Source organism: Pungitius pungitius, chromosome 19 (assembly GCF_949316345.1).
Source record: "Pungitius pungitius chromosome 19, fPunPun2.1, whole genome shotgun sequence".
NCBI classification, from domain to species: Eukaryota; Metazoa; Chordata; class Actinopteri; order Perciformes; family Gasterosteidae; genus Pungitius; species Pungitius pungitius.
In genome coordinates, this window is record NC_084918.1 from 9,772,699 (window position 1) to 9,795,298 (window position 22,600).

The following is a 22,600-nucleotide window of genomic DNA, read 5'->3' on the forward strand; positions in this document are numbered from 1 at the left end:
GGCCTCGCCTGCATTAGTGAAACCCACTGGCCTCGCCTGTAAGGTTTGCTGTATTACTATTCAGTATATTTAGAAGCCTTACAACAAGTGCCCTTTTGAGTTTTTTTACCTAGTTCTACCTGTGTGACTGCTGTTTACTCGCCAATTTACTGGACCTCATTCGCGTCACTGACTTGACGAGTAGTTAGTAATGCATGGAACTGACTGTCCGAACCTCTCTGTCCCCCATCCTGTCTGTGTGTTAGGGGAGGACGGAGAGAACGCTGACCAAAACCAGAGCTCTCCTTCCACAGCAGAGGAGATCCAGACTGAGGGCACCTAAAGGGACCGTTTCTTCTGGTGTCCCTGCGACCTGAATTCTGTGCCTCTAATGGCTGTTAACCACCGGGACAAATCCTCTACTGCCACCCTCCCGATATCAGGGAGTCATAACTGTTGTTTTCACTTGGGTGTGGTCCAAGCCCCTTTCTTGCTTTACCTTTAAGGCTGCTGATGTGATGTGATGCATGGTGAACACAACATGAAACAACACTGCGGTAACTTCAGAGTTAAACTGCAGATTCAGAGGCAGTATTTGGTATTTAATGTGTTTCTTTGTATGTTTTTCAAACCACTGATGCAAGTAGAAAGAAATGTGGTAAGCAACGCTGCAATCTGACACTTAAAATAATACATTGATTGCTCAAACAGTGCCTATTGAAATCAGAACATATGGCATTGATTAAGTAACAGCATTGATCTGCTCTTTCACCTCAAGTCAACATCAACAAAAAGTAAAGCAAAATAACAGCTATGCTGTTTCTTGCTTTGCTTTTGCACACTGACTGGGCTGCAAATATAAATCAGCCCGTTTTTGTGCCGTTGCCAGAATCATTTTTCTATAAATTCAAATTATTGATTAGGTTTTGTTCTACATCTTTACATATGTATGGGAAACCGTTGATTTCCGTTTCTCTAATTTACTGTATAAACATTTTGTGACTGCATGTAAGCCATTAACTACTAAAATATTAACTGTGAGTCCGCCTTCTTGCTCTCATTCATATGTTTGCGATTTGCTTTGGAAAAACACATTTTTGAAACCCATGTAGTCCGGAGGGTAGTCGTATTAAAATCTTACCTCTTGTTGTCTTTAGCTGGTCTACCGAGTAATCCTATGTAAGGGTGACAGGGATGGATAGAGGTGTTCCTTCTCAAGTACAAGGTGTCAAAGGTTTTGAAACATGTTTTATGATGTCTTTAATCATTGAATGTCTGCTGGTCATCATACAGTCTGTCAATACACAACCCGTGCTAGCAATATCCAAACGTGTGTCCGCAACTGTGAGCTTTAAAGTTTTTTTAATTTTACACTGATTGCACTGAAGTACTTGCTATTGATAATGTAGTATATTACTGTCTGTAGGTGGTGCGTATGTTTCTGTTACAGTAATTAATGTTGTGATTCGACACACACACACACACGCAAAAAAATCTTTAATTTTGTTATCAAATCATACATTTCTTTAAAAAACAATGACGCAATAATAACTCAGGCCGGTATAGTGTGATTCAATGACGAGTAGTTTTGACCTACAGCACCATGATCATGTTGCATTGGACATATTGGTCGTTCATGAGTCACATCACTGTGTTGCAAATTACTTAAAGTGCCCTCACATATGTTTTTGTCTACTTTAGTTTGGATATGCCATTAAATATCAAAGGTGAAATATGATATAGCGTTATGATGGGTCCATAGCCCAATCCGATGTCCCCCCTGCGGCCTGGGCCCTCAGGTAACGTCAGCTGGAAAATGGAAAGTCAGGCTGTAAGGGCTTTAAATGGTGTAAATACGACGGGACAGCACTTTGAAGAAACATCTCACATTTCCATGACAACCACAAAAACATGTACTCTTGTGTTTATCAATTTGAATACATTTTTACTCCCCGATTAGAATGTCTTCAAGGATATGTGAACAAACAGTGTACAAATTAAATGTAATTTGCCAGGCTGAACACATGTGCGTTCTGCTCCTGGTAACCCTGTGTTTAACATCACATTGCAATAAGTTTTGGTTAATGAGTCCATTATGAACCCTTGAAGCAATACATAACAGAATAATAAACCCATATGACCTGTCCTCTATAAACGCCTACAACCTAGTTACATATTGCAGTTTGCTCATATCTAATCGTTTAGATACTGTGGTTCAAGGGCTTCATGACTGTCAGCTGATGTGTGTGTATCCAATGAAGGCTCAGAGTTACCTTAAGTGCTTTTTGGGAAACTGTCTTCCACTGAATGTGTATAGCTGTTACCATGTTGTGCAAAATGCTGATTATTTTCTTGTGATTATAGTAGTACAGGCACAAGGTAAGTTTTGGCAACAATATACGAGTTAAAGGCCTGTAAATTTTAATTTAATATATGAGTTTCAAATAAACGTGTCATTAAAGATCTTGTGAAGTACTTTGTTTTCAAAGTTAAGCAGTAGCCGGTAATTCAAATACTGAATTACAAACTTCTTTAATATTGCATTACATTTATTCAATACTACATTACATTTTTTTCTCATTATCTTATGTAACGGTAAAATGGGAGCACGCCTCAGAAATGTCAATATTTTAGCACAAATACAATTTCATAGCAGTACAATAAAATAATGTGGACTGAATAATATGGATGTATATACACAGAAAGAGATGCTTAAACAACATGTTGATCCATGCTAAAAAAATTACACACCAACTGCATATTATTTCTAGACAATTTGTTTTGATAAAATAGCTTTAAGGAGAAGCGGTAGTCAATGTCAGCATTTAGGTCCTCATAATGCTTCTTTCCTTCATAACACAATGTTCAGCAGAGAATTTTGACTTTTCAAACGGACTCCTCAGCCCCAAAGCACAGTTGGTGTAAAAAGCAAACTAATTTTGTTGTGGGATAAAAAAGCCGTGCATATCCCGGTTGAGCGCCGTGTTCACGTACGCGCGAGCAACCTCTTTAAATGTTCTGCCGTCGAGGATCAAGAAGAAACTTGACTGTTCCGGGTTAGAGTTGATAACTGTTGCCAAGACGACGCCTGTGAATGAAGCGTAAGAGCTTATTGTTAGAGCACGAAGTAGGACGTCACAAATCTAAAGCCAAATATGGATGGTTTTAAAGTCTTAATACAGATTTACTCAGTGAGGGATCTTTTCGTTATGGGACAATATTGCCATATATTTGTTCTGTGGCTTTATAGTAGCGTGTATACACCAGATATACACACACACACACACACACACACACACACACACTGTATGCTCACCATCATCTTCTGACTCCCCATTTGGTCTGGGGATGAAAACCGGCTCTGAGGGCGAGCAGTTGTCTTCACTCCAGTGAAGCCTTGTCTTGGTCTCTGTGTCGAATTTGGCAATCTGCTCCCAACAAACACATTAGGAAAAAATTTGTAAATTTACATTTACAAAGCACCAACACGTCACACATCTGAGTGACAATTATTTGACATAGCAGACGCCAGAGAGTTGGATTAATTTTATAGAATTATATTTTTTCTGATAAAAAAAAACTAAAATAAAATATTTAGTAGATTTGGGAGCTACGTTAAAGGGTTGAAGGGGAAATATTCACTTCTTATCTTGTAGACAAGCAACGTGTCCGGGCAGCACTTTGACCCAAAAGCGACCTGCGCACTTACAATAGAACTGTAAACCTTTTTCACAAATCAGAATCATAGAAAGAGCTGTGCCGGCCGTGGTCAAAGTGACTAAATACCAACAAGAAACAGGACCACTTTCAATGCGTTGCGACACTGCCGAGTGAAGCCGTCCAACCATTGGCTGTCCCCAATCACCCTCTGAAGGTTTATGGGCGACCTGAGACACGCAGTGAACCCTGCAAAGGTCGGACAGTCACAGGGCCGACACGCAACCAGTCACGCTCACGTCTGCAGGCACCGTCACTTTGAAAGAGGAAAGCGGAGTGAACTAAATATTGTTAGTTCTTATAGCAAATTATTTTTAAAAACAGGCTTGTATGTACAAGGAATGTTTGGATGAGCCGGACGTATCTCAAAATGAAAAAATAGTCTTAGTTTCTGCGATAAACTATTCATCTCAATGATATATTATAAATTTTTCCTTCGGCTGGTGCAGTTTTTTTATTTCACATTACGCACAACAATTAAATTCAAAGATGTGCTCTCTTCTGACGTTTCGAAATCTGCCTCACGAGGGAATGAAAAAAACCAATATCTTATTGTATAAACCAGGATGTTTCCTTCTGTTCCTTCCTCTTTGCAGTCACAATACCTCCGGTCTGAGAGGATGCAGTGAGACACGAGGGAAGCTTGTTTCCACAGAGATTTGCAGCCCATAACTTTGAAGCCTTGCAGAGCCAATTGCTTCTATCATACACTTCAGGTGCATTAGAATGAAGTGTGCATCCAAAGCGAGCTTCCCATGAATTCTCACATCGTGAAAGTGTATCCTACCGTCTGTCGCGTCAGTTGTTACGTCTGCGCTTTCCTTCCTGCCTTTTGTAAAAAAACAAAGCTGCAAAGAAGAATCTGTTTCCCCAAATACCCCCGTGACTCAATTCTGCTCTTTAAGACTAAGCGAGTTTTGGTTCTCTTAGCAACTATAATTTAAGACTGGAAGAAACGGTTCTGTTCCACAAGAGACAAATCAAAAATAACAGTACCTCTTTCGCCACAGCACACTTCTCCACACTGCACCCGTAGACAAACCGGTGCTTCTTGCCATTGAAGTCGTAATTCATTCGTGGCAATTCAAAGCCTGATGGAATTAAAATGACAGTAGTGTTGTAGTAGTTTTGTAGAAAATGCCACTTTAACATTTGTTTGATTTGCCCTGTCTCTAAGCTTTAGATTTACCACCACAGAGAACCTCTGCTTGGCACATCAGTTTGCCTTCTTTCTCCTTCACGGCACTGGCTGTTGTGTACTTGAGTTTTACCAAGTCTTCTCCAACTGCCACGCCCTGGAAAACCCAAATAGAGTGTCAAGTGTGAGAAGAACATCTTCTCCCACTTTCCTGATCAAATCAACTTGACTCATCGTTACAAACCCCACCTTGTCTGGATGGGTTGGCAGTACAAATCGTTTGTAGCTTGGTTTGGTGTAGCTATCGTCCTCCGACCCGGGGTTCTCCTTCATTCTGTTCAGGTAGAATGCATCATATAGGCTGTTGTCTTTGTAGGCGATGACGTCGACGATCACGTGACCATCGTCCTCAAATGCGTTCACGTGATGGTAGACGACCATTGCGCCAGTGTAGTACTTTGTATCCACCACTTTGCCCGTCTTTCTGTCTATCAGGTGGATCAGAGTCTGTGGAAGAAAGACGGTCACAGTTACGTCAACCCAGGGATGAGCGCTAGCAGACTAGTGCACACCTTCAAAACATGCTTCGGTATCCACACTGGTAGTTTGAATAGAAACAGTAACTTAAAAGACGATAAGTGACCTCTTACATTTTCCTCCGGGCTGAACTTCAGACAGCTGGCCCAGTTGACCCCCCTCATGTACGCCGTGGCCATCTTGAGGATGTCCAGTTTGAGAGGCTGCTCGATGAAGATGAAGTAGTTGTCCGTAAGGCCGAAGCTGTGGTAGTAGCTGGGTGTGAGAAGGGAACGGCAGGGCACCGTGCACAGCACCTCCACTTTCTTCAGGGCGGGCCCATCCTTGGCTTGGTCTGAAGGTTTCGAGTTAAGAACAAAAGTTAAAGAAAACACATCAAATCTGGTCAATGCATTATGTTCATTGGTTGGCCTTGAAGGTATTAATTCATGTGTGGACTGTACTTAAATCAAACGACACCATGCCCGTCTTCCCGTCCAATCACATATTAGCATAATTAATGGTGTATAACACTTTCAAAGCAGTACAGGCCATGTGGACGGATCAAGCCGGTTGTGAGGTTTACGTACCCGTCTCTGAGACAGCAGGGACTTTAAACAGGATGTACTTGGTCTTGGCCTTCTCTGCTATCGAAGTCCCAAAGTTGTAGGCGTTGCCCTCCTTGTCATAGTGAGGATGGGACGAAGCCAGGTTCACCGGCAGGTACTTCATGTAGTCCACCTGTGTCGTGTTCAGCAACACATGAGCTCAAATGAGACCCAGGGCATCCCTTGGATGAGTGCCATTGGTGAGAGAACAAGGTCAGCATGTGAACTGACCTTGTCCTGAGTTTCCAGCGTCACGGGATCGATCTTGCGGATGTAGTTGGTCTCTGACGTGGCGTAGTAGTCGTTTCCGTATTTGATGATATTGCTTGCGCCGTTGTCAGTGAAGTCGGGCACTGTGTGGTTGAGGAAGGTAATTGCTCTGAAAAGGAATAAGAAATAATATGGCTGGGGGGGGTCATCCAACAAAAAAATGCTGGCTTTACAAGACTATTCTGCAATATGAAGATTACCTTCATAATGCAGATCTTTTAGAAAACTGCATGTGAATGACTCGTGTTGCAGATGTTGCAGAAGTTTTAAAATGAAGATGTCACACTACCATATAATAAAGGATGGTATCTCTAACTCAAAGCAAACACATTAAAGCGTTAAATTGAAAGGTGGGCTTACTTGACAATGAAATTCTTGCTGGGGTCCGGGTATGCCATCGTTCCCATTTCAGACACAACGATCCTGTTCGCAGCCTTGTTGACTTTGTAGGTGTCACTTTCTAAAAATCTGCTCCTGTAAGTAACTTCCCCTGGAGCAGAAATGCGTGGACGCGTTTAGTATCTCTTCACGTAAACGAAACGATGTTTTAACAAGAAAGGAGCAACAAAACAAGACGAACCGTCTTTGATGGCGAAGCTTTTCATGATCGCCATCCCATCGAACCAGTGGTTGTAGCTGGTGACCCCCACGGAAAAGATGCCGGGGCCATTGCGCAGCAGTGTGCCTTGCAGCCAGCTGGGGATGTTCCCTAAACAAAGCAGCGCAGAGAAGCACCAAACCGTCAGGGACGCGACGATAAGTCGCCGCGCGCGCGTGGGTCACTCGATGGTCATACCTTTGACTTCTGCCTTGCGGGGCTCCGGGCTCTCCTCTGCGTTCTGGGAAAAGTGTGTCGTCATGTTTGCTGGAGGTGCAGCGAAGACCACGCAGAGGTGTCTGAATAAATTGTGTGTTCAATAACAGCGTGAGCCACTCCTTTTAAAGCCCCTGGGGAATGGCATCTGTGCGTAAAGACGGGCGTCCTGTGCACTCTCTTTACATTGAAAAGAGATTTCTATCGCGACGGAAATACATCCTCGCTTCACCTTTGGCTCGACTTCAGATAATGCGTCATGCGTAATCTACTTTTATTGGTGCCCGCCGTGTGGATTTGTATTATCTTGTATTTTAATCGAGTGCTTCGAGTTGAATAATTAACTCCTCGGTGAATCTGGCTGATAAATAACCCGTTAAACTCACGCGTTTGTATTGTCCTCAGAACTGTTATACGTCCAATATTTATTCAAGAAGTTGTAGTGTCAATCTGCTCTGGTTATTTTAGCACTTAAACGGGAACGCCACCTAAATGTAGGATTACAATCCAACAACGTTTGTGAAATGTGTCAAACTTGGGATCTCATCAAGTATAAATATGAATAAGGATGTTTGTTTTATTTGTTTGTTGAGCTTTATTCTAAGTGACATATTTTCCAATTCTTTCTTTAGGTTCTGCTGTGAGAACATGCCAAAAAGAGTTTTAGCACTTAAGGATTTCGGGGGAAAGTTGTTGAAGACAAGGCATTGGAAATGAAAATGCTTTCCCTTGAAGTAGATTAACATATTTCACCTGCTTTGGTGACATTGTAACATATATCACTCCACAGGTCATTTTATTCTGTGACTTTATTTTTCTTGAATGAAGTTAAGTAACAGTGAGTTCTATCAGCTGTTATCCAGTCGTTGATAATACTGGGAATGACTAGCAGTTTATGATGGTTAACCCAGAACTGACAGTACTAATGATAAATGGTATCGGTACGTTAAAGTCCACATGCACATCACCTATATGCACTATATCGTGTCCGCTTGTTTCCGAGAATAATCAGCTGATGCCATTCTGCGTTTTGTCTGCTTTAAAAAAAAATCTTCTACACAATGCTGTCGTGGCAGAATTAAAATAGTCCTCTTGTTTGAAAAGATAATTAAGTATCACAAAGTGTTATAGGGAGGTTAAACACGAGATTTACTCATATTTTAAAGACAATTTAAATTTCTAAAAACAGCTTCAGGAAAACGAATAGCTCATTTTGCACATGCAGGCAGTACACAAAGGTCAAAGGTAATTAAGAGAGTGGGAGGTCAAAGGGAGTTTGAGTTCAGTTAACAACATTGTTAAAATAAAATAAAAATCATTCCTTTCCTCATGTGGTCAAAACAATTTTATAGTTGAAGTCAAGTGCATAAAATAGTAGTTTAGCCATACTTAAATAATTGGGAAGTTGCACTTTCCAGACAACTTGTTTCTGACAGGTAAAGTAGCATCTTCAACAGTCTCTGGTGTCCCATCAGGGAACGCTGCCCATGGATGTGTCACGGGAAGCCTACATCATGAATTACATGGCAACACTGCCATCTAGTGTCCTGTGGGACACATTACCTGCTGGGGTCACGTGTCAATTAGTGGGGGGATTGTTGTTGTTAAAGCATGTTTTTGTTGATTGTATATCTTTATTATGACAATTATACATAATCACTACACACTTACACACTTCCACTTACCGAGAAACTTGCAAATTCTGTCAAATCAACACTAGATTGAGAAAACATGTAGACGTTGTTGCCTTGTAAAGTGGCAGGTTGATTGTCTCTGATGTTCATTTTTGCTCCGTTTGCCATCAAACAGGACTCTTGGAAATTGTACCCCACTCAGAACTCCAGTAACTGCCAGGAAAAAGTTGAAATAAACAAAGTAAAATGCACTAAATCTGTTAAGACATGAAATATTTTCAGCACTGCGTCGTTTGGGGCAAATTGTATCTCGTGAGCATAATTAAGACAACGATGCCTTCAAATAATGGAAAGTACCACTAATTAGGATTTTACAGTAATGAAATCCATATCCGAGAAATTAGACGCTCATTAATTGTTTTTCATCTTCCAAACCTTTCAAAGCCCGAATGATACACACCAAGCTCTGTTAATTTGGTATTTATTGTAAAGAACAAAAGAAAATGTGAATGACAAATATATTTCCTCTTCACAAAATACATTCATAGAATGTCACTTAAACCTCCACCTACTCACCCCCCCCCCCCTCCCCCTCCGTACAACATTCAGAACAGAAACACCAACCTTAGAAGCACCGGCTTTGTTTCACATCTACTTTCCTCGGATTATAAATTCTACACAATTGTACGCATATAACGCAAGATGCTCAAAGGATTCAGGTCTATTTGCACCGCCCATTGTTATTGACCACGCTCATTAGTATTCAAGTATTCCTTTACTGTTATAGTTATTTCTGTGCTGGGTATTATACAAAATAGCTGCTGTATGATGTTAATAGCACACCATTATCACCATCACCATCTGTGGATTACATCATGTGGCACAGTATAAGAGTTTCAGGAAAACATTATGTACATGTCCTAGGAACAAAAAGAAAAGAGAACACAGTCTGTCTTACAAATGTATATGCGATTCTGTTTACAGTGCAATCCCCATGCAAGTCCACATGTAGTAATAGAGGGTGCATGAAGAAGACCACCAGACTAACCTCGTGTGGATTTCATTGAACCAGTGAATTATTTACCCAGAGAGGAGAGACTCTGAATGTGTTGTGATGATTTGCTCAAGTTCATCCTGTTCCAAAACACACTGCTTGCAATGGGATGGCAATTGACTAATGTATTTAACGCCGTTGGATCACCCCAAACCGCACTGAGCCTCCTCTTCGTATGACTAGTCACAGCGTGCAGAGGTGGGTGGCTGCACAGACTCAAATCACGGCTGCAAGTTTCCACTATGTAAGAATTCTCATGGATATGACGGGGAAGTAGTTTGGAGTAGTAATGGCCTAAGCACTGGCACACAGTATGCAAATCTATTACAAGTTAAAACAACAGCACTAAAAAAAACACTAAAACCACCAGCCTGAACAAACCTCATGGTTTAACATTTGAAACAAAAAGGCCAAACAATCACATTAAACAGGCATCAATTGTGGAACACGTTTTTTTTTTTTTCTATGTAAAGTATTCAGTGTGCAATCATGAGTTGTTTTAAAAAAGGCAACAAAATCAAAAGCTTAACATAGCAAGGCGTGTTTACGAAACCAGCAATCCCTGTTTGGGTTTCACGAAACATTTGACGTACAGCTCAAAAAGAGATCATTTAAATAAATGATAATTCAAGTACATGATTCTTGAATCATTGATGAATTGCAGCTTCTAAATCAAACAGATGAGAGGCCTACGTTTGTCTTCAAACCCTTCGAGGGGATTTCTTCCCGTGTTCAGTGTTAATAACAATAATCAACAGCTTTGTCAGTAGAAGGACGCTTCAGAAAACTGTTTCTATTTTAATATTCACTTTTCCAGACATTCCTGTCCACTGAAAAAAAAAGCCGGATGAATAAACATGGAGGTGCCTATTATGATGCACATTATGATGTGGAAATAGGAAGATTTTTTGGTAACTATGTGGGGGAAAAAAAACAACTAAAAAGTTGTCCTCTCACACATTGATTATTGGGCTTGATTTGACATCAAACTTAAAATCCGCAAACACGAATTTGGTCGAATGAATGTGTTAAAATCATGTACCGAATTAAAATGGCAGCAAAAATGTTCAATTGCTACCCGGAAAACACACATAGCAGCCAGCAGCTTGTTGTTGACTACGGCCTGGGGTCAAAGTGGAACACGTTACGTCTAAAAAGATGTTGAAAGTAGGAGAAATATGAACCTTTTGCTGAAGGAGTAACATATTTCCCACTAAGCCTCTCAGGATACACAATCCCTTCTAAGTAGCTGCTCTTTGTCACTCTGTTCTGTGTTTCACATTTAGTTTTATGGTTTTGTCTATGACACTGATTCCAAATCAGCACTCCAGGTCTGTTTGATCCCTTCACATGCACTTCCCCATGTGACATGAATGACAATTTAGTGACACAAAACTGTGTCCACAACTAACCTTTGTCAACACAATGTCGATTATTTTTATTTTTTTCCCCACCATGAGGAATTTCAAGTTCTATACACATTTCATGAAAACGTTCCTATCGATATTATTAAGAACATTGAATGTTCTTCCATTGAATCAGTTTCAATGTACAAAAACACAGCATCGACATTCAGTTTCCCTTTCAGCATTTTGAGGCTACTCTGTACACCAGCATTATTTTAATTAAAAGCCAAGCCTTCAATCATTTTGCATGTTTGAAAACTCAATTGCCTCGACCCGAGCACGACAAAATCAATAGCGGGCCGGGGCCCTGTCAACCCTGCATTACATGAATTACACCATTCAAATCCAGCAGAGACTCACAACGTCTGATGAACTTCTCTATACTGTTTGGCAGTGGGCCAGTGATTACCTGTGTAGTTCTGGGATTGATAATAATAATACATAAAAATATATATATGTATATATATATATATGTATATGGTTAAATAAAGTCTTTTTTTCCCTCCTCCCAGCACAACGTATGTGACGGACAGTAAACCTTTTGAGAGTCCAATGTCCCAGGACTCCTTTGTATGGTAAATCGAACAACAACAGGCCGTGCAACGCGGCTTCAGGGCTCCTGGGCTGCCAGTTCGACCCAATCTCCCTCCTTACATTCGGTCCTGTGACGCGAAGGGTAAGCGTCCGAGCGGCTGCTCCATCCAAAACGGCGCCGAGAGGGGGGGTGGTGTTGGACGCCGTCGTGTCCATGTCGCCGGTGGCTTTTCCCGCCGCCGAAGGCCCCCGTTTTCCTCTACTCCGTCTTCCCGTTCTCCTGAGGGCCGTGCCCTTTGCTCTGGCGCGCCGAGCGCAGCACCCTGTAGCAGCCGCGGGCGATCTTGTGCATCCACATGACGTTCATGACGTCCAAGCAGATGCTGGAGCCGATCCAAGCCACGCGCCCCCCCCACGGCACCAGGTAGAACGCGTCGGTGCCGTAGACGGCGTACATGCGGATGTAGTAGACGGGCATGACGGCGATGCGGACCGCGAAAAAGACCACCGCCATGGCGACGCCATTGGCCATGTTGGGCCGGGAGGACTTGGGGTAACCTAGTACCTCAAAGAACCAGCTGAAACACAAGATGTGGTTAGGGAAATAGTGTGGAGCGCCGCGGGAAAATGTTGAAGATGATCACGAGCACTTTACACCTTTCGTCTAAAGAAGTAAACCTTCATTTAATGACATTTCAAGTCCCACATTTGAGGTACGTACCGCTGGTTCACACATGGTGTAGAAAACTCAGCAAGCAGACGGAAGTTTGCAAAATAAGGCAACATTCCTTCGCCCTGGAAGAACAAGGTAAGAACAGGAAGACAGCAAAACATGAAAGGGACAAAAGCAAGACTGCGAGTCATTTGGATCAGCCGGCATGAAGCTGACGGAGCACCTGCTCTTCAGAGTAACTTGGTAGTGAAGGTCGGCCTCCAATTCCAAGGAACCTTCAAATATAACCATACGATATGCAGTACTTCAATACACACACTCACAGTGCGCCGAACAAGTCTAAAATTAGATGGCGTCCTACCAAAGATTTGGCAGATCTAAGAAAAGCTCCTTCTCCCTAAGGGTGCAATTAATCATCAGATATAATTAGACTGTTCTTTAATTTTACTTCCCAATGATTCCCCCCATCTATTGCGAGCATAAACTAGTCCACACTACAGAAAGCAGAAAAAGAACTATAATACATTGGGATTCAACTCTGTGGTTCACACTTTAGGGGCTCGTCGACTATTCTGACTTCAAATCAACAGACACGCATGTGCCGACCACATTTAATGACATTCAATGTGTTTGAGTATCAAATATCGGAGGTAAAGGCGATTGTTATTGCTAAACTTTTTCACTCTCTGCTTCACTGTTCGTAGTCAGAGGACTGAATGCCAAAGATAAAACTTTTTGCGACAGCGGACCCTAGTGGTCTTTTGTGGACATGGAACCCACTGAGGAATCTATTGCTTAAAATTAGTACGTGCCAAGAACATTAATTGGGGATGCACACAAAACGCAGGTGCATTTTCCCCATTAAAGTCGGTAACTTAACTAGAACACAATCTTCACTGGGCTATGCTTGATAGAAGATTCAATAACAAAAAGTCTTGCACTTTTGCATTTCTTGAGATAAAAACCATTAATGAGTTGATACTAAATTGAATTTATTTTCATCCAGAGAGCAAAAGAAATAAACATACTGTGAAGACTACACACTGCAGTAACATCTCAACATTTAGAGAGTATTCTGCAAAGATCAACACAGCAGAGGCTTTGATACATATGATGTACAACCATACATACATTAAGCCAGCCACTATCCAAAAGGAGCAACCAGAAGCCATGCAGTGTAGAAAGCAATATGTTTAAGAGCCAGGGACTGAATTCTATGTTGTATCAGATCATCTTCAGCGGGTTTGTAACTAAACTCAAAACTGGGCCTTGAAAATATTCCCAATAAAGGTAACCGTGGATGCAATGTTACAGCTGCACATTGTGGCCCTAGGGGGACCCTCCCATGAGATGAGCTTTAACAGGTTGAGTTTAGTTCCTATTGAACAATTTCAGCCAATGCTAAATGGAATGAAGATGATCTTACAACTGAGATGCTTTCATCTCCCATCTTGAACAGTGTTGAGCCAGCCTACCTTATAAAGTCATAAGATCAAGCACATTAAAAAATACTGGATTATCCTGCTGTCTATCCTGCTGCTATCTACGTCTTAAATCTAATTAAAAAGTTTGAGCTTTGTGTCAAACTCCCCAAAAGGAAACATTCAAGTCAAACTCAAAAATAAAGAGACAGATCACAGCATCCAATTTTACCGAAAGATCCAAAGAACTTTAAGATGATTTGGCTTTAACAGCATGTTAAAAGTGGACTTACCGTCAGGGCTGAAATAAAAGCTGGACATTAAAACATACTTACTATGTGACACAAACAAGGTAATCTACACTGCAATGTGTGTACTTGCCACCTAGCAGGAGAATACTAGTACCTCTAGGAACTGGTAAGTCCATACTGTGACTGGGCATCATATCGGCTCAGTGCAACACAACAGCAATTGTAGCAGACAAGACAGGAATAGGAAAGTCCCCATCTAGACCAAGACCTGCTCTGGGTTTCTAAATGACCTTTCTGGTAGTTTTTTGCATGAACGGGGACGACACAGTCCGACTCGATGTTGGCCGTTTATTTGCATGTGGGGTTTGAAGAGGGGCCATTTATGTTAAAGTCAGCGGAGGACACAGAGACGGAAAGACAGACGGACAGATATTCTAGAAGGAAAAAAAAAAAAGATGCAACCACGATGGGAAGCAAATAAGAAGCAACACTTACAATACCGGGACGAAAGCATGCGTCTACTAGCTGCATAGCAGTTAATATGTTGTCTTTTAATTGTTAGCTATTCTTCTCTGTTAAAACACACAAACAGAAGGTCATACTATCCACAAAGAAAAAAACTTTTGCCCAAGCCATTAGTGACTGATCAACTAATAATCAAAACATACCAACAAACTAATTTCATTCAGCTGATCCCAAGTTTCTTATTAAACAATTCAATGAGGCCTTAATCTGTCCACGGCCTCGGGGGGTTTAATATTCTTGTTACGAGTAGGCAGCATTGATTGAATATTTGACATGAAGACTTCCACGTAAACACACCCAACACATTAAGAAATAAGACTTTGACAACATACGACACATTTGACTAAATACTAAATTAAATAAAAATTACATCAAGGGACGACCACTTTTGTGGGGAGTTTTAACGCAAATTGAATATGGCTACAGCAATACATGAACTCTAACACATGGACTAACGCGGAGCATTCCTTCTGTTATCCCACATGGATTTCAGATCCAGTCTGAGGAAATGACTGTCCAGTAACAGTATGGGCTACTTCCTTTCATTTAATATCCATTGCTCTGTTTCTTAAAAATGAAAGGCTGGATTTACAGTCGCTCACAAATCATATTGTTATTCCAACGAGGAAACGTTTTAATCGTATCATTGTTTGGACGCTATGTATGTGGAAAAGCGGTGTTCCTCGTTATGAATGCAATGCAGACTGATGGACCAAAAGAAAACCTGGATGCTGTTATGAGATGTTTCACATTAAAGAAGAAATCCAATCTGTAAATCCATTTAGTGACTGTAATGTTAGCAGTAAAATGGAAATCTTAAATGTGAGGTTTACACCAAACATGTGGTCCAAAACCAAGTGTCAAAATGTTCAAATATTGGGATACAGGCAGAGAAATGCACATCGAGTATCCTTTTTCGTAATACTCTATATAGAAAATACAGAGCATGTATTTAAAGGGAATTTGCAGTAAGTTGTCTTGAATAAAAAAAAATGGGTATGAAAGGAAACTTTAAAAAGCATTAAAACAGTAATCCTTTAACACCTGATAGAACACAGTCAACATGACATGCCGATCGGGCGATGCCTTATCGCCCTAGGGGGTCATGTGACGTTGTTTGAGGGGCTTTGTCAGTTTTTCCCCCTTATTGGGGAATCTCAAGGTGGAGTTTAAGGAAGAAAAAGAAGAGACAGAACTGGCACAAAAGCAGAGAGGCGGCAGGTAATGTAAATAGGCAGGGAAGTAATAATAAAGAAAGTCAAATACTGTTCGTTGGCATGCACAGTGACAAGATAAGGAAACCCTGCCTGTGCAGAACGCATGCACACGGGGAGGGGGGGGGGGGGGGGGGTCACAGCTCAGCATACAGCTGCGCTAAGCTTGACTTGTGTCAGATTCACACAACAATAAAAGGGGGTCAGTAAGACAAATAGAAAGCACAGAGATCGTAAAGGCAAGGTGTGGGAGGGGGATCATCAGCCAGTACCATCATTGAGCATTCCATGCAAAAAATACCATAGTCATTCATTTGCATAGAGAATATCAACAGATCCTGGCGACCTAGAGGGTTACAGAGTGAACCAAGAGTGAACAGCACTGTTCATTAGATGCTGAGGACACTAAGCCGCACACTACCTCGGATCAATCTGACATCTCTCCAGGACTTGTTCGCTTCCAGGACCTTGAAGCGGGCCAGAAAGATTGTAGCCGACCCCTCCCACCCTGGACATGAACTGTTTGCACCCCTTCCATCCGGCAGGAGGCTGAGTTCCATCAGGACTAAGACCTCCCGCCACACCAACAGTTTCTTCCCTTCAGCAGTCGGGCTCATCAACAGAGCCCGGGGCCGCCCCTGACTGACTCTCACTCTCATGTACATTCACTTTGTCACTTTCACTCGTCACTTGCTTTAGCTGGTGCACTCTATCTTTTGTTTTTTTATTTTATCTTTATTTCTGAACTTACTAACCCATAGCTTTAGCGTACTAACCCATAGCATATATTTTATTACACTTTTATTTTATTTTTAGCTTTTTGCTGCACTACGTTGTCGTTATTGTACTGTCTTCCGTCATGCACCAACCGCCAAGTCAAATTCCATGTATGTCTAACATATAATGGCAATAAACATTTCCTGATTCCTGATTGTTACATTGTCATATTGCTAGCGTCAATACCCACAGTTGATGCCATAGTAAAGACAGAGAACAATTCTAAGAAAGCCTACGCGAGATTACATATGTAACCAGCATGTTCTTTTGATAAGATTTCTTTAAGGGCGGGAGAAAGGACAAACAAGCCTGAGACATAGTCACGTTACAGAAGGACGGAAGGAAACCTAATTTTAGGTCAAAGAATACAAGCACTTAACACATAGCACATCTCTTCCTGGAGATACTCCAACCAGTCAACTAGTGCATTACTGAAGCACCTCATTGCACTGCCACTGAAAACGATGACGCAAAGGAGTGTTGGGGGGAGGGGGGGGGGGCAATTAAACAACAGTACGGTTCCCCTCTCTGATGTGATTGTACAATTTAGGGTACGTCACTCGTCACACATACTGTACTTGCATGTAGACATTTCCACCAAACGTTTATGAGCTGCATGGAAGGCAATTACAGATACTGAGGGGGGGCTAAATGAGGGGAAAAGGCCCAGCTTCACTGGACACAGCTGTTCACCCTTGGTTGTCTCCTTCCCATCTTGCCTGCATGTTCTGCTATTGGACAATAGGGCACTCACCAGTACATAGTAGTAAGCATACAATGCTGCCAGATGGTGAACTACAAAAAATTTGTCGCCTATCGCCTTCCAATAGTAAAATATCAGCAGCAGATCTGGAAAGACAAAAGCACAGGGGGGGGATCACATGTCAGGGTGCAACTACAAGATGTGAAGTACCAAAACTCAGTTATCACATCCTATCACAAATTGTTCTTTTGGTGTGATTTTCCCAAGCATTACTCCTTTGTATCAGTATGTTTCACTTACCAGATATGAGGTAGCCTGTTGTGATGGCAACATTAGTCTTCACCCATGTAGGGTCTCCCCTGATGAACAAGAACACATTATTGATTGGTTACAAAAAGAAGACTACTACATTTCTGATTGCCTTTATAGGCATTATGAAGAAATGGCTGACAGTTAAATAGGGGGTGGGAGATTTACCGGTTTCATCAATGTGGATCGCAGGTTAAACTTATTCAACCGAACCGAAGAGTGGAGGAAAACAGCTCCCCAAAATATCTTGTGCCCAATTGTGGTTCAATAACGACCGAGGGTCAGTCACACTTTTCTGGGCAGGACTTCTTGTTTGTTTTTTCAGGAATATTGTTGCAAAAGTATTCTCCCATATGATGCAACAGTGCGAGGACATCGACTAAATGAAAGTTTTAAATCAGTAATATATTCATCTGTTGCGGCCCAAACTTTCTTAAATGTAAATAATACATTTAGTTTCTGAATAATTCTGTGGATGTTTAATTACATCCACCAGCAGGTTTTTCATTTCGCTCCAAACCCCGGCTGCTCCGGGTCCCGTGTCCCCCGAGCAGGACACCTGACCCCTAATTGCTCCACGGGCGCCTTCACGGCAGCACACTGAGACATCCAACACTATCGTTATTGATGGGCTTGGATTTGTTGGGGCAGTAAATGTCCTGCTCCACTCTGAAAGAGGCACGTTTTCCTAACAGAACCTCAAAACATAAATAATTAGGAATTACCTGTTGACCTTATGAATTAGCCAGATATGTTGATTGTTTAAAAGCTTGCGTTAAATCTGAATCTGAATCAGGATGAGATTTATTGTCCATGTATGCGTAGTAACACATAGATAGAATTTGAGGCAGATAGAGGTGCAGTGTCTGATTAATTGATTAATAAGAGAGAGACGGGCCTTGTGGGAAGAAGCTGTTCCTGTTCCTACAGTGGTCTGTGGCGCCTACCAGAGGGGGAGGAGGTGGAACAGGTGGTGTGAAGGGTCTGCACTCAGTGATCTTTCCCTCCACACACAAGGTGAAAAGTAAAAGTTAAAAACACACAATTCACAGCTAAACTCTCACCACACTGGGTCTTCATTGACGGGATCATCGAAGAACAAGATGTAGAGGCAGAAGATTCCCACCAACAGCGCGTGAAACGTCGACACCGTCCTGAAACGAGAAAACAAAACACAGCCGTGATGCTCTGTGTGTGACACACGTCAGAGACGCTGCACTCAATAGGCTCGCCAAAGCAATAGTGAGCATCTATCTCTATTGTGCGGCTTAGAACACAGTGTCTTTTTGTTTTTTCGCTCACAGTGAATCAACTGATTGCCTGTTGAGGGCTGCACACAGATTCAGACCAATTAGACTAAAGAGATTAAACACTGCTGAAGGGTCGGGCGTTCAGTCATTGAGGCGCTCTGCCAGTCCTCAGAAGTCAGTCAGTCAGTCAGACTCATTGACAGCCGTCTGTTACACCGGTCCAACACAATGCGTAAAGTCATGGGCCTCAGAAAGGATCGTCACAGACCGGATCCAGCTCCACTAATCTCTCACTTTAATTCGCTCATTTTTTTTTAATTTCACACGTGCTCTTAGCAATAAACTTGATGAAAAAAAAAGGACTTGTGCTAGTGTGAGTTGGACTAAGCTGCGTCCTTTCAAAAGACGCTCAACAATCACAGCAGTCCGCCTCGCTCAAGGCTCAAAACAGTGATATGACAACGGATGACACCTGGTTGTTATTTATATTAAATTGTTTGAAGCCTTCCTACCCGTCCGTGCATTCAGACATTCAGACAAATGAAAAAGTTAAACGGAGTACCATGTGGATTTACTGCAGGCACATTGGAAAACAACAGCATGTGGAGCAAAAAAAACGTTGCAAGAAGCAGTCATTTCCCCTCAGAGTTACTCAGATACTCGCATGACAGGAAACGTGTGGGGAGATTGAAACAACCTCCCCCCCACACTCCCCCCCCGGGGCCGTCAGCCCATCGTGGTCAGAAGTGTGCGTCGCGTCACGTCACCTGGAGTTCCATTCAATCTTCTGCTTGTCGCTGAGGCGGAGGAAGCCGGGGCTGCTGATGCGCGTGGACATCCAGGGGCTGACTCTGTGGAAGAGCCACTGGAAGGTGAAGAAACTGGTCACCGAGATGGCGACGATGAGCTGGTTGAATGGGTCCATGGCCATCCAACCCGACTGTGGGGAGCAGGGAAAGAGGAAACGGTTAGAGCATCGCTCGGCGTGTCGAGTCACAATATTCAGACGGCTTAAGAACGTGGATCAAACATCACGTTGGTTAATAAGAAGTTGTCAACTTTGCTCCAAAACGGGCTGAAAAATGTTCTCAAGACAAGATACCGCGTTACCTTTTGGCTCTGGGTTAAAGGGGAAGCGTGGCTCCTCACACAGAGAACATAACGTGTCGAGACGCAATGTGTGTGTGTGTGTGCGCGCTAAAACCAGTAATTGTGGTTTCAGCACACACACACACACACAGACACACACACACTCTGCTTCTGAAACCACACAGACCTTCGTTTCCCAGGAAGCCGTACAACTATAACTGCATATTTCACCCAGTGAACTGCCAGATGACTGTGTGTTTCTTAACCCGTCCCGGACTTTGCTTTGTGTGCTTTTCAAAAGAAATCCAAGTAACAGTGACCTTCAGTCACAGAAACGTGTTTTATGTAAAAACTACATGAAGGTACACTATTTGCAATGGAGCAGAATGAAGTTATGTAGTCCCTTCATATCCATCCAGTTTGCATGAGATGTAATAATGCACATTACGGCTGGATTGATCGGAATAACATGAAGTTGTCAGAGCAAAAACTGTGATGCCAATATGACTTTCATTATGGTCACTTGGGTAGTAATTCTTAGGACACAATAGGACACAGCTCTGCTTTTTCTATTTTAGGACGTTATGAGAGGCTGGTATCTGAGCATCCGACGTGGAAAACAGGTCAGTCATGTGTTGGAAAGTGTGAGTGGAGCAGATCAGTATGGGGCGGTTCAATAAAATCCACTTGACATTGATTAATAATTTAATTGAAAATTTAAAAAGCTAGAACATAAAGTAGCACAATGCGTAGGGAGCACGAGAGCCACCCAAATATATATATATATATATATATATATATATATATATATATATATATATAATCACTCTAACATTGGTTGGACTAAAAGTGAGTGTGAGTGATCAAGTGAGGCCGTCTGCACACTGCAGCCAGTAAATGTATGTCACTGGACTGTTTTAGGAGTGTTTCCCGGGGCCACCTCCACACGGACTCATTTGACCGGCCGATGACGCTGATACACATGTTTGCATTTTCCAGCACAAACACACTTATCTCCGTCCCCACAGCTGTGGCCTTGGGGAGTTTTAGGCCTGCTTACGTTCCTACATTGAGCCAAAGCCATGACCGAGGGCAAACAATGTACCTCACTGGATAACTTTGTTCCCCAGTGACCTGTGCACTCCTTCAGCCGGCCCATAATGCATCATGCCAACGGGCGGAACTACGTCGGTCATTACGGGGCTGCTTTTAGAGCACACACTGTGATTTTAACCAAGGAGGTATATAGATACCAAAGCAAACACGTCTTCGGCCAATCTCAGTGCGTCTACATTAGGTGTTGTTATTTTGTACGCGCATGTTTGAGTTCACCCACGACGGACTCACGCTGCCAAGGGCAAATGGTTACAAAGGTCACCTTAAATAGGATACAAAAACAAGCACACCGGGGGTTGGGGGGGGAGTACCACTACAAACAAATCAAAAGCCTGCCTCTTTATCCAACGGGTGTCACAGACAAGTGTATGCAAAAGAAATACAATAAACAGTGAGTGAGTGAGGCTGGCAGGGAGCTGATAACAGGCCAAACACGTGTGCTGGTGCCCTTGATGGAAGAGAAACCAGTAGGATGCATTAATAAAACAAGGGGGAGGCAGCTGTAACATCCAGTCAAGACTTATTATTTAGGAAAAACTAAACATGATTCCCCCTGTTTCCCGTCCACACACACTGTAGTCACGTGGCACGAAGCGGACGTGTTTAGTCCCAGTAGAGACACACATTTCCTTGAAAGTGAAGAATAGTTTCATTTCAGAGGACCCAAACAGGTTTCTGCCCGAGAGATTTTGTTTTTGCACGCTTCGCTTGTCCTTAATACGTAAAGGGAAACTGCGCTTGCGTAAAACGGGGTGGACACTTTTTTTCTTTTCTTTTTTTTTAGGGTTCTCCTTTAAAAAGGAATCGATAGCCCGCACGAAAATAACTTGAGTTATGTGTCCCCTCTCGTCACATCGAACAGACGATCCATCGCCCACTCGATCGAGCGACTACCCACGCTGTTATTCCCTTACAGTAATATATATATATATATATATATATATATAATACGCAAATGCATTAATGCATAAATAATTTGACATACATTTATAAATACATGTATATAAATACATGTAGATGATGGCATTCTCAAAGGCAAAAGCACGGCGCCGCTGCTGCTGCTGCTGAGAAATCTGTTGACGGGGAAAATAAAACAACAACACTGCCCCGGTAGTGTGTGTGTGTGTCTGTGTGTGTGTGTGTGCGTGTCCGTGTGTGTGTATCGGGCCTACCTTGTGACGTTCATTAAGATGATCTGCGGCCGCTCTCTCTCTCTCAACTGGTTCTGGTGTCGAGGCTCGTGTGCGAAGCGGTGCACGTTGAGTCGAAGCCACAGCGAGACATTTTTCTTCTCTCTCTCTTTTTTTTTTTACAGAAACAACAGCAGCACCGCTCGCGCGCTCCTCTCACGCGCTAACAAGTCGTGGGCTGTGACGCGCGGCTCCGTGTCCGTGGTGGCTTCGCGGTGTTTACCGAGAAACTCATCCGACACGAGACGTGCATGATGGCAGAGGCGCAGATCGGGCAGCTCGACGCTCGATTACTGGGACGATGGAGGGTGGTTGTTGTGTGTGAGTGTGTGTGTGTGTGTGATAGGCATCTCCCCCCCCCCCTCCCCTCTCTCTCTCTCTCTCTCTCTCTCTCTTCCCCTATAGGACTCCG

General features: G+C 42.6%; 2 protein-coding genes across 3 annotated transcripts; both read right to left on the reverse strand.

Moving 5' to 3' along the window:
* Positions 1–1,203: 1,203 nt before the first annotated feature.
* On the reverse strand, positions 1,204–7,269 carry bco1 (beta-carotene oxygenase 1). Its single transcript, XM_037456244.2, has 11 exons — positions 7,025–7,269; positions 6,809–6,937; positions 6,589–6,718; positions 6,190–6,337; positions 5,941–6,091; positions 5,485–5,705; positions 5,084–5,341; positions 4,886–4,991; positions 4,693–4,787; positions 3,296–3,407; positions 1,204–3,067 (listed from the first exon to the last, which is right to left on the reverse strand). The coding sequence occupies exons 1-11, from the start codon at positions 7,086–7,088 to the stop codon at positions 2,913–2,915; spliced, it is 1,569 nt and encodes a 522-aa protein (XP_037312141.1). The 5' UTR covers positions 7,089–7,269; the 3' UTR covers positions 1,204–2,912.
* Positions 7,270–9,140: 1,871 nt separating this feature from the next.
* LOC119198381 (TLC domain-containing protein 4-B-like) lies at positions 9,141–22,556 on the reverse strand. 2 transcript variants are annotated; one of them, XM_037455454.2, is made up of 7 exons: positions 22,171–22,556; positions 19,561–19,733; positions 18,608–18,697; positions 17,535–17,593; positions 17,286–17,380; positions 12,392–12,465; positions 9,141–12,248 (listed from the first exon to the last, which is right to left on the reverse strand). In XM_037455454.2, exons 2-7 carry the CDS (start codon positions 19,722–19,724, stop codon positions 11,930–11,932), a joined length of 801 nt encoding a protein of 266 aa, XP_037311351.1. In that variant the 5' UTR covers positions 19,725–19,733; positions 22,171–22,556; the 3' UTR covers positions 9,141–11,929. The 2 variants fall into 2 exon arrangements, with proteins under 2 accessions (XP_037311351.1, XP_037311352.1); XM_037455455.2 differs by lacking the exon at positions 22,171–22,556 and adding an exon at positions 19,904–20,009.
* Between the last annotated feature and the right edge of the window lie 44 nt (positions 22,557–22,600).

What these genes read in the sequence shown, in the direction of transcription:
- bco1 (XM_037456244.2), bottom strand. Translation starts at nt 7,088, where the DNA reads ATGACGACACACTTTTCCCAGAACGCAGAGGAGAGCCCGGAGCCCCGC. An exon ending in AGCAAGAATTTCATTGTCAA is followed by an intron (nt 6,338 to 6,588) that starts GTAAGCCCACCT and finishes ATTCCTTTTCAG; the next exon opens with AGCAATTACCTTCCTCAACC. An exon ending in AGTGTGCTGTGGCGAAAGAG is followed by an intron (nt 3,408 to 4,692) that starts GTACTGTTATTT and finishes TGTTGGGAGCAG; the next exon opens with ATTGCCAAATTCGACACAGA.
- LOC119198381 (XM_037455454.2), bottom strand. Translation starts at nt 19,724, where the DNA reads ATGGCCATGGACCCATTCAACCAGCTCATCGTCGCCATCTCGGTGACC. An exon ending in AACAGGCTACCTCATATCTG is followed by an intron (nt 17,381 to 17,534) that starts GTAAGTGAAACA and finishes TTGTCTTTCCAG; the next exon opens with ATCTGCTGCTGATATTTTAC. An exon ending in ACACCATGTGTGAACCAGCG is followed by an intron (nt 12,249 to 12,391) that starts GTACGTACCTCA and finishes CTTGTGTTTCAG; the next exon opens with CTGGTTCTTTGAGGTACTAG.